The sequence below is a fragment of the Hypanus sabinus genome, chromosome 4 (assembly GCF_030144855.1).
Source record: "Hypanus sabinus isolate sHypSab1 chromosome 4, sHypSab1.hap1, whole genome shotgun sequence".
Taxonomy (NCBI): Eukaryota; Metazoa; Chordata; class Chondrichthyes; order Myliobatiformes; family Dasyatidae; genus Hypanus; species Hypanus sabinus.
Window position 1 is genome coordinate 92,044,527 of NC_082709.1, and position 12,269 is coordinate 92,056,795.

A 12,269-nucleotide genomic window follows, 5' to 3' on the forward strand; every position below is an offset into this window, starting at 1 on the left:
CCAGGATGAGTGAAAGAGTTCAGCTATAATCATGGTAGTGGTTTGATGGATCAAGTGCAAATTCCTATACCAAGAGAAAAATGAGCTGGTCACCTCACTGCAGGAAGGATGAGGATATTATAGAGAGAGTGCAGAGGATTTACAAGGATGTTGTCTGGATTGGGGAGCATGCCTTATGAAAATAGGGTGAGTGAACTTGGCCTTTTCTCCTTGGTGTGACAGAGAATGAGAGATGACCTGATAGAGATGTATAGGATGATGAGAGGTACTGATCATGTGAATAGCCAGAGGTTCTCCCCCACCCACCAGAGCTGAAATGGCTAACACAAAGGGGCATAGTTATAAGGTGCTTGGAAGTAGGTACAGAGGGGATGTCAGGGGAAAGTTTTTCCCACATAGAATGCACTGCCAGTGATGGTGGGGTGGATACAATAGGGTATTTTAAGAGACTCTTAGATAGGTACATGGAGCTTAGAAAAAAAAAACCAAGGGCTATGCAGTAGAGCAATTCTAGGCAGTTTCTAGAGTAGGTTACATGGTTGGTACAACATTGTGGGCCGATAGGCCTATAATGTAGAGTAGATTTCTGTTTCTATGAAAAATTCACTTGCATAAGCTGCACAATTTGGTCATTCAATTACAGTATACTGACATTTGATGTTAATGAGTAGAGGGATCAGGGAAGACCCTTAACAGTCAATGAGCAGAGGGATTTTAGGATCCAAGTTCATTATCCCTGAAAGTGGCTACACAGGTTAATAAGGTGTTTATTAAGGCATATGGCAGGATTCCCTTTATTAGCCAAGGCATTGAGTTCAAAAGTTGGGAATTATAGAATTTAAAGAACTCTGGTTAGGCCACAGCTGGAGCACTGCATACAGTTTTGGTCGCCCCATTATAGGAAGAATGTAGAGGCTTTGTAGAGGGTGCAGAAAGTGTTTACCAGGATGCTGCCCTGAATAGAGGGCATGTTCTTTGGAGATATGGAGGCCGAGGGGAGATCTGATAGAGGTTTATAAAATTATTACAAGCATAGATAGAACAAACAGACCTCCCCCACCCCCAGGTACCAGGGGGCAATTTCAAAGGAGAAGCAAGGGGCAAGTTTTATTTTAAAACCATAGAGTGGTGGGTGTTTGGGCCATGCTGTCTTGAGATGGTGGTAGAGGCAGATATATTAGTGAGGAAAATGGTAGGATAGGAACAGAAGAAATTAGTTATCTATTTGAATACTATTTTAATTGGTTCAGCATAATATTGTGGGCCAAAGGGCCTACTCCTGTGCCATTCTGGTCTATGTTTTATGTTACACGTTCCAGCATACTCCATGTTAATGTTCTGAAGCTACACAGTAACGTTGTGGTTAACGCATTCACTTTACAACACCAACGGTCATCAATCACTATCTGTAAGGAGTTTGGACATTCTCCCAGTGACCATAGGAGTTCCTGCAGGTGCTCCAGTTTCCCCCAACATTCCAAAGACCTACGATTAGGCTCAGGGTTAAGTTGTTGGCATGCTATTTAGGTGCCAGAAGTGAGATTTGATGCAAAATGATGCATTTCACTTTGAATTATCAAAACACAATGTACATGTGACAAATAAAGTTAATCATTTTATTAATCTATTCATATTACATACTGAGGCAGAGAGATGCCATACTTAATCTCTTACTTTAGGATTTATACATGAAAGTAGACCATAAAGGCTACCTCTTTCAGGCCAGGCCAAAATTGCAACTCACAAGCTTACTGAAATTTGGATTCATTAATGGAATTGATTTTCCAGTCACCAACATGAAGCAGCCTAGTTGGAGGGTGGCACAACATGAAGCAGAGTTGTGACTCTCATCTTTTCTCTATGAGAAGACAACTGTTAGTAGACCAATGGAGTCTTCTCCTCATCACATTGTAGTCTTTACATGGATGTCATTAACTTGTAACCATTCTGTTACATGCATTTGAAACTGCAATGCTTTTGGACCAGTGTAATATTTGGGTGAAGATACATCTCTCCTAAAGGTGCCCCTTTCCTCCGCTAGCCTGCAAGTCACTCTTGGACAAGGTGTAGCGCTGCTTAGCCCAGCTCCCTCCACCCACCGATCAGGGTCATGTGAAGCCATGGGACCAGGACAGTCATCGCAGCAACTGGCACATATCATGAGTCCTGGTTATGCAACCACTAACGCCAGACAATCTCTGACGAGTACTGGTAATAGCTGTGGTCATCAGACTTGTGAAGACACTGCCTGGAAGGCAATTGGCAAACTACTTCTCTAGAAAACTTTGTCAAGGACAATCATGATCATGGAAGGAACATGATACCCTACATCATATGACATGGCACATAATCGAACAAGCGAATATAGAATGAAGCTCCACACCAGGGAGGTTTACTGAACTCAGAATAATTAGTGAGGATCTTACTGAAATGTACTGAATATTGAAAGGCCTAGATAGAGTGGAGGTGGAGAGGATGTTTCCATTAGTGGGAGTGTAGGACCAGAGGGTACAACCTCTCTTTAGAAAAGTGATGAAGATGAAGGTAATGAATCAATGGAATTCAGTGCCACAGATGGCTGTGGAGTCCACATTATTGGGTATATTTAAAGTGGCAGTTGATAGATTCTTGATTGGCAAGGGTGTCAAAGGTTATAGGGAGAAGATAAGGGAATGGAATTAAGGGGGAAAATAAATCAGCAGATCAGACTTAATGTGCAAAATGACCTAATTCTGCAGCAATGTCTTGTGGTCTTTATCCTTTATCCCACCGATTCCGAGTTAACATACAGTTAAAATGATGGCAAGTGCATCATTTCCAAAACACAATCTCAACACCCAAGCTTCACAGGGAAGGTGCAGCACACTGTTCCAAAGTGGGGGCAGGCAGCATTATATGGACATGCAACTTGGTTAGCTACAAAAGAAATCAGACTCTAAAAGCCAGTGAAGCTTTTGCAATTTGCCTGCCCAGAAGCATCAAGATCAAAAGGCATACGATTTATGAGCATAATTCCGAGATTAAAAAGCTCATCATATGGGGAGTATTTGATAGCTCTGGGCCCATGCTCACTGGAATTCAGAAGAATGAGGGGGATCTTATTGAAACCTGTTAAATGTTGAAAGGGCTCAATAGACTGGATGTGGACAGGATGTTTCTTATGGTGGGGGAGTCCAAGACCAGAGGACACAGGCTCAGAACAGAGGGATGTCTGTTTAGAATGCAGTTGACAAAGAATTTCTTTAGCCAGAGAATGGTGAATCTGGGAAATCCATTCCCATAGGTGACTAAGTCATTGAGTATATTTGAGGCGGGTTGATAGATTCTTGATTGGTTAGGACATGAAGGGACGTGGGGAGAAGGCAAGAGACTGAGGCCAAGAGGGAAACAGATCAGCCATGATGAAATGGTGGAGCAGACTAGATGGGCCAAATGGCCTAATTCTGCTCTTATATTTTATGGTCTTACAGACAAGGGTGGGGAAAACATGTTCCAACAGGTTGGCATTGCACAATTACCAGCTACATACAGTCAATGAATTGTGCCAAATGGCAACTGCCCTTCAAGCCAGCTCTGTCATGCTGGCTGTTGGATTGGACTAAAATTATTGTTCTTGTAGTTTAACATTCCTATGCTGATTTGTTTTCACAGAATGAACAACATACTTGTAATTGTTCAGTGAGTTTTTCCAGTAGTTACAGTTGGCTCTTTTTCTGGAAACTTAAGTTTCAGTAGCAGGTGTAACATTACATGATTCTACCCATTTCATTAGTTAACGTTACCAATGGAATTTACTGTTAGCAGTAGTCTGGTATAAGGAGGCCAAGCCACCTTTGTCTTGTCTCTTTCTTCTGTTCTTCTCTCGTTTCCATGTTTCTTTCCTTGCTATTCTTTGTTCTTGTAAGACTTAATAAAATGATTGTAAGCAACAAGTTCTATGCCTCATTCTTAATTTCCTAAGAACCTTCAGATCGCAAAAGTTTCAGGATCCAACTTGGCTGATCATGTATGTACCTCAATACTGCTCTGCTTCAAAATGGCACAATAGTGTATGGCTAACATAGTGCTTTGCAGCACCAGCGTTCAATTCCTGCGCTGTCTATAGGTTGTATACACTTGCTTTGACAATGCACGTTTCTTCCAAAGAATTGCTCAACAATTTGCAGGTAGGCTATGTTGGCACTGGAATTTGTGGTGACACTTACAGGCTGCTTCAACACATCCTTGGACTGTATTGGTCATTGACACAAACAGCATATTTCACTGCATGATTTGATATACATGTGACAAATAAAGCTAATCTTTAATCTCATAATTTTCCATAAAGTGAAGCCTCATCATTTGTGAATGCTTAGTCATGTCATGGTCTGGAATGGTAATTCAAATGCTCAGGAACACAAGTAGCAGCAGACAGTACATCTTGGGCACATCCTTCCCTTTCTACAGGTAGTTTCCACAAGAGGTGCTGCCTCCAGATGACAACATTCAAAGATACCCATCACTCACAGCTCCCGTCAGCAGGAAATACAGAAACCTGAAATACCACACCACCAGGTTCCAGACCTGCTACCATTCTGTTCCTGAACTGACAGCACAACCCTAATCACTAAAATGGACCTTGTGTTTTCCTGTTTGAATTGCGGAGAACTGAGGAGATCGCATTGGTGATAGTGGACTCAGCACATCCTTCCCCAAAATCAATATCTATAGATGGCACTGCCCCAAGGTGGCAACAACTTTCATCCAAGATCCTCACCATCCAGGCAACGCCATTATTTAGCAGCTACCTTCGGGCAGGAGGTACAAGCCCGAAGCCTCATACCACCAGGTTCAAGAACAGCCACTTCCCTTCATTCACTTTGTTCTTCAACTCACTGGCACAACCTTAATCACTACAGTTCACTACACAATCGCCACTTTGCACTAATAGATTTAGTTTTCCTTGTAAACATTGTGCATAGTTTATGATTGATGTTTTTCTTGTGAATGCTGCTTGTATGATACTATGTGCTTGTGATGCTGCTGCTAAGCTTTTCACTGCAACTGTGCATACATGCACATGTATGTTTGATGACAATAAATTATACTGACTTTGCATGGAGAAATATAATTTTTTTTTTAAAAAAAGTGTTTACTTACATTCCGTAAGAGTAAATTTTATTCAGTACCTCAATTTTTCTGGTAGTGAATTCTGTTAGGGTGAATTTCCATTACCAGATCAGCTATAATGCAAGGGTTGTTTATACCATACACCGTGCCATATCCCTCGATGCCTTGAGTCTTGATATCTCCTTAAACATATTCAGGGACTTGGTTCCACAGCTTAAATGATGGAGAATTCCTAAGTTCATCAGCTCTGAAAGAGGAAATTTCTCTTCCTTTCAGCCCTAAATTTCACACCCTGTACCCTGAGACTATGACCCAGCCAGGGGGAAACATTCCCCTTTATCCAGGCTGTCAATTATTTGTTTTATTTCAATAGTCAGAACAATATAGCATGGATCCAGATCCTTCCATCCAACAGGTTCATGTCCACCATTTAGCTGGTCTATTTCCTGTACTTAGTCCATATCCTTCTAAGCCCCTCCCCTTCAAATGCTCTTTGTGATACTATTATACCTACCTCAACTAGTCCTTCTAGAAACTCATTCATATACCCACCATCCTCTAGGTGAAAAGACTGCCCATCAGGTCCCTTTCAAATACTTCCCCTTGCAGCTTTAGACTCCCCTACTCCGGGGAAAAGGCCATTACTGCCCACTTTATATAGGCCTCTCTTCATTTTACACACTCATTCACTTACGTTCCAAGGAGAGCCTGGCTAACCTCTCCCAAGAACTGAGGTCCTTTAGTTTTGGCAGCATCCTTGTTAACCTTTTCCAGATGATGGAAATCTACAGGAATGAACGCACGCACACATACACACACCCCACACACAATGTCGAGGAACTCAGCTGGTCAGCCAGCATCTATGGAGGGGAATAACCAGTCGACGTTTCAGGCAGAACTCTTCATCGGTACTGGAAAAGGAGGAGGAAAACAGAATGGGGGGGGAGGGGGAGGGTAAGGGAGTAAAAGCTAGCAAGTGATAGGTGAGACCAGGTAAGAAGGAATGTGTGGCAGGGGTATGATGCAAGAAGCTGGGAGGTGATAGGTTGGAAAAGGTAAAGGGCTACAGAAAGAAAGGAGGAGATACCAGAGGGAAGTGAGGTGAAGGAAAAGGTTAAGAGTGGAGCCAGAGTGGGGAATGGAAAAAGAGACCGGGGAAGGGGAAGAAATTATTGGAAGTTAGAGAAATCGATATTCTTGCTGTCAGGTTGGAGACTACCAAGACAAAATACTCCTTGCTCCTCCAACCTTGAGAGTGGCCCCATCATGACAGTAGAGGACCAACATACAGAACAGGAATGGGAACAAAATTAAAATGAGTAGTTACCAGGAAACCCCTCTTTTTGTTGTAGATGGAGTCTGCATTCTTTCTTGTTTAACCATGTCTTTCTTGTAACAGGATGACCAAAACTATTAGCAGTACTCCATTAACAGTCCCTCTCACTCTGTTGCAGTAGTAATAACACCCTTGAAAAACTTACAAATACAATCTCCATACATTTTAAAGGACAAAAGCCTCATGGCTACTTTATTCCATACCTTTAGCTAGATCTATATCTTCAGTAGTTCTACTTATCGACGTACTGCCGTTTTTTGAAGAATTTGCAGTGCTCTGGTTCTGCTGCAAGAAATATTGAATGTAAGTATTTTCCAAAGCACATCTTCTGCCCCATTCCTTCCATACTGCAGTTTCGTTTCAATATCCATTTGTTCAATACACCTCCTTTCTTAACTCTGCCATGGACAGTCCCAATCCCAAATGTGAAAGGAGGGTGAGCCATGACACTAGCAACCCCACCCCATAAAAACTGGGAGCTAAAGAAATGCAAACAGAAGCTTCAAAAACCCCATCCCCAGAAGAGAATCTTCACCTAGACAATGTATGAAGCACAGTAGCCTAGCGGTTAGTGTGACACCATTAAAGGTCAAGGGCGTCAAGAGTTCAGAGTTCAATGCTGGCACCTGCATTTCCTTCCCATGGAATGTGTGGGTTTTTTCCGGATCCTCCAGTTTATTCCCACAGTCCAAAGACATACCAGGTAGGTTAATTGGTCATTGTAAATTGTGCTACGATAGATTAAGGCTAAATAAGGGTTGTCAAGAGTTCTGGGCAGTGCAGCTCAACGGGTTGAAAGGGCTAGCTAGATGGACATGTGCTCAGATGAAGAAATTTGTGCACAGGTTTCCTCTGGATGCTCTGGTTTCCTCCCATATTCCAAAGATGAACAGGTTAGTAGGTTAATTGATAACATGGGATCAATAGGGAGGCACCGGCTTGTAAGACTGGAAAAGCCAATTACCCTGCTGTATCTCTGAATACATTAACTTGGAATAATTAAAGTTCGTTCATTCATATTAATAGCAGAAACATGTTATTTGCATGTTTTCTTTTATGTAGACCTGTCTGCTCTCTCACACTGGTGAGCTATCTTTCTTTAAGAATATTACAATACTTCATACCTTTAATTCTAAGTTTCATTATTTAATTTTATTTCAACACGAAAAATAAGTGGATAAAAATTGACTGTTGCACTCAGTGTGATGACTGGGGATGAATACTTTCTGCTAGTTCCCTGAAATTTGGCTCACAACTACAGCCAGCCAGTCTGAGACAGTCTGTGAAGTGTCTGTTAGTAAGGCAGCTCCTGTACTTAGATATAATTTTCATCTGTGAAAATGCAATTTCACACAGATAAGTTGACCTGAATTTGGCACTGACTTTTAGTGCACATGTGGTGAGATGAGGAAACTTCTCCCTGCTGACAAGCCCCCAAAAGTCACTGTCCCTTGATCTTGCTTTAAGCTCGATATCATTTTGCAAATTAATTATTTCCATTTCAGTATCACTTGGCATGCCAAATGCTTGCTGGAATTTGGCAGCAATCTGTTCTACATTAATCAGCAGAAATGGGTTTGAAATAAATGCTGCAATACCTTTCATGATGTTTAACTCCCCAAAACTCTGATCGAACTCTATTGCCAGTTTGTCAAGGCAAGCACAGTACTGCTCAGAGCGAAAAAATTTTTTTCCCCTTGATGGCCTGTAACGTTTTCTCCAAGTTGGGAAAGTGTGTCAGCCTCCCGTTCTTTAAATTTGAAATCCAAACACCAAGCTTGGCCTTAAACACATTTACTGTGCTTATCATGTGGGGCAAGTGTCTGTCTTTACCCATGAGCTCATTGTTAAGTGAATTTAGCCATTAGGTCTGTCAGAAACCCTAAATCCAGTAGCCTCACATCATCTGACAGTTCCTCTTGCTCCTCGTTTCTTGTTAACAGAAAAGTCCATCTCAGGCAGCAAGTCAACAAATTGTTGCAGCACTTTGCCGCAACTCAACCACCGAACATCAGCATGAAGAATTATGTCTCCGTAACTGGCATCGAGCTCATCCAATAACGCCTTGAATAAGCGGTGCTGAAGCGCTTTTGCTCGAATCAACTTTATCAGTTTGACCACCAGTGTCATTACATGAGAAAAGTCTACGACCTTCCCAGCCAAGGCCTGCTGATGAATCACACAGTGATAATCCAGGAAGTCAGGAAAATCGGGGTATTTACGGCACAGTGCTATAAAACCAACACGCAGACCGCGCATTGCTGGGGTCCCAACAGTAGTAATTGCCACCAGTTTATTAATGGGGATGTCATGTTCAGACATATTTTTAAAAATTGTAAATATCCTCACCTCTCATTCCCTTCTTTAAGTGCAAAAGAATGAAAAAGTCCTCCTTTGTTGTAAAATCCATTCTGACAAAAAAGCTGTTTGCATTACATCCAGGGATTCATCGAACCATAATGAAAAATATTCTGACTGCCAAGTTCTTTAACACTTGTCGATCCACATCCTCTGACAATAACTCTACCGTCCTTGTCAATGTTGCAGGGCCAAGCGGTATATTGCATATTGCGGTTTTGATGTCACTTTTGATTTTAAAAGTAATTAAAAACTGTCTCTGCTGGAATGGCCTTTGCTTCCTTGAATAAATCACCATCTGTAAAAGGCTTGTGTTTAGCCAAAAGGTGACTTACACAAAATGATGCTTCAATAGCAGCCTTATTTAGAGCAGCATGTTTTGTGGAAAAACGACTGCTGGGCCTTCAACTCCAAACGGAAGTAAAACTCCGCAACCCCAGAAACAACCTCTCTTTACAAACGGTTTCCGTCGCAGGAGTATTGCTATATTACCATTATCCTAATTAGTATTACTTATTTTTATAATGCTCACATTACAGTAGAATTTGTGTATTTATTTTTCTTTTTTTCCCCCCCAGGGATCTATTGGGAAAGTCTGAAAGATCTTCCGGTCGATCGTGATCGACTGGTTGGTGACCACTATATTACGCTGTTTAAGTGGCAGTGGTAGAGATCTGCAGGAGAACTTCTTATTGGTTCTCTTTTTTCCTTTTTCTCTCTGAGTCTAGCACAGTTGGATGTACAGAGCAGCGAAGACAATCAGCAAAACACTTTGCCTACAGGCACGGAGAGGAGTTCTCCCACAGTAGTCTGTTGGTGATTCTGCAGCTGTTATTCACCACACTGCCTCCCTCAATACCCATTCCATAATCCCTACTCAGTTGTAGCCAAAAAATTGCAAATGGTCCTCCCAACCCATGCCAAATTCTTGAGGTGAAGGTCTTTCTTTTTGGCCACAATCTCACTTTCTCACCTGAATTCTGCTGCGTTTTGACAGCTGCTGCCAAAGATTTATTGAAATAGCTGCTATGAAGTTTGACTTAAAACACATGCTGCTTGGAAGAGGTAAACCGTCAAGCTGGTGTGTGTGCGTGTGTGTGTGTGTGCGCGTGCGTGTGCGCGATTTGTAGTATAGCTGGTTTTGACATATGGCTAAATCCGTGATTTTGTCTTACATGCCTGTGTCATGGCAGCATAAATCAAGACTGTTCCGTTTTCACAGAAAAACCCTTTTATCTATCCAGCTTAAAGACCACAAGCAGGTTCTCTGCTAATAGTGAGTTAGTTACCTGCTGCTGACTTTTACTGTTATTTCTTCATGAAGATCTAATAAAATGGTTGCAACCACAAGTTTTTTTACCCCATTCTTGACTTCCAAAGCTTCTATACAATATAATCTCCAGATTCAACTCAGACACATTCCACTGTTCTTGGCAATAAATGCCAAATTTTCCACCGATGCTTATACTGTACAAAGGGATATTTTAAAGTGTACCTGACAGCTGGCCGTAGGAAAAGAGATACCATCTTCTTTAAGTGCTTTAACAGTAGCAGCAATAAGACTAAGCTGGGGATCCTTGTTAAACTCCTCCACCCATTCCACCATTAATGCCTTAAGCTTCTCACACACTTTTGGATGAGCCTGCATGTAAAAGGTAAAGTATGGTTTATTATACTTCAGTAGTAGTTAGCATATGGAAATATTCTGTCTAAACTGGCAAACTTTACAGTCAAGACAAACAAGGACTGCAGGCACACTGCTGAAACCCCAAACCCGCTACAAATAAGATGGTGCGTGTACAGTCACCAGGTCTGCATCACCACCTCCTCTAGGGCAATAAAAACTGGCATTGCCAGCCATATCCACATCCCAAAACAATCTGTAACAAGATAAACTTATACATACTGGCAGCTTTAAAGTATGAAAACGTTCTCAACTGCTTTACAGAGTGAAACAAAAGTTGGAACAGATAACTAATTTAATCAATGTGGCAGGTTTTAAAAAAAATTCTTACAGGAAGAGAATTACCTTGTGTCCTTTAAAGCGCAAGATACTTCTGTGAAGTCATAGAAAATACAACAGAAGTATAGTTTCCCAATTATTGTTTAAAAATTTCACTGTCAAAATTCTAACAAATTGCTCAACATATCTCGATAGTAAGAAGCTAAGCAGAATACTTGGAACAGTGTGTTCAGTTCTAGCAGCCTCATTATAGGAAAGATGTGGAAGATTTAGAGAGGGCGCAGAGGAGATTTACCAGGACACTGCCTGGATTGGGCAGCATGCCAAATGAGGTAAGCTCGAGCAAGCTAGGGCTTTTCCCTTTGGTAAGGAGGTGGATGAGGCTAAAAATACAAGAGAATATGTAAATACTGGAAATCCAGAGCTTCACACAAATTGCTGGAGGAACTCAGCAAGTCAGACAGCACCTATGGAAGGGATTAAACAGTTGAAGTTTCAGTCCAAGGTCCTTCATCAGGTAGGGTCCCCTCCATTGATGCTACCTGACCTGCTGAGCTCCCCAAGCATTCTGAGTGTTGCAGAGGCATACAAGGTAAGAGGCATTGAAGAAGTGGACAACCAACACCTTTTTCCCCAGGACAGAAATGGCTAATACAAGAGGGCTAATTTTAAGCTGATTCAAGGAAAGTATTGGGAGGATATAGGCTTTTTTAAAAATAAAAAATAAGCACAGGGAATGGTGCATGCGTGTTGCAATGCACTACTGGGGTTGGTAGAGGCAGATACATTAGGGACATTTAAGAGACTTTTAGATAGGCACAAAGATGAAAGAAGAATGGAAGGCTAAAAAGGAGTAAAGCATTGGATTAACCTTACGGTAAGTTAAAAGACAGACAGAACATTGTGGGCCATATACCAAGCTGTAATGTTCTATGATCTGACGGAAAGGACCCTGCATAAGTGAACCTTGATCTACATCAGGTTACCCAGGAAATAGGTGGCCAATATTTATTCATGCTTATTGAATCTTGTATAGAGTCGGATGCTGGCAGAACTCAACAGGCCGGGCAACATCTATATAAAAAAGTATACAATTGACATTTCGGACCAAGATCCCCCTCCTGGACTGGAAAGGAAGAGGAAAAGTCAGTGTATGAAGGCAGGGGGAGAGGAGGAAGTGGTACAAGGTGGCAGGTGATGAGTGAGCCTGGGGAGGAGGTGAAGTAAAGAGCTGGGAAGTTGATTGGTGAACGAGGTAAAGGGCTGGAGATGGGGAGAATCTGATAGGAGAGGCTAGAAGATCGTGGAAGAAAGGGGAGAGGAACACCAGAGGTGATGAGCAGATGTGCAGATGATACTAAGATAGGTGGCATTGTGGATAACAAAGTAGGTTTTCAAAGCTTGCAGAGTGATTTAGGACAGTTAGAAGAGTGGGCTGAAAGATGGCAGATGGAGTTTAATGCTGATAAGTGTGAGGCGCTGCATTTTGGTAGGTATAATCAA

General features: G+C 41.8%; 1 protein-coding gene across 2 annotated transcripts in view; it reads right to left on the bottom strand.

Annotated features, from left to right (window-relative positions):
* The window catches only part of stam2 (signal transducing adaptor molecule (SH3 domain and ITAM motif) 2), a 66,617-nt gene that overhangs the window by 30,266 nt on the left and 24,082 nt on the right, over positions 1-12,269 (bottom strand). Inside the window, exons 5-6 of one of the 2 annotated variants that reach the window (XM_059967661.1) lie at positions 10,299-10,445; positions 6,649-6,727 (exon numbers count right to left, since the gene is read on the bottom strand). In XM_059967661.1, coding sequence (XP_059823644.1) covers positions 6,649-6,727; positions 10,299-10,445 — 226 coding nt within the window. Of the gene's footprint in view, positions 1-6,648; positions 6,731-10,298; positions 10,446-12,269 lie in introns of both variants that reach the window. The other variant, XM_059967660.1, reaches the window with a different exon arrangement.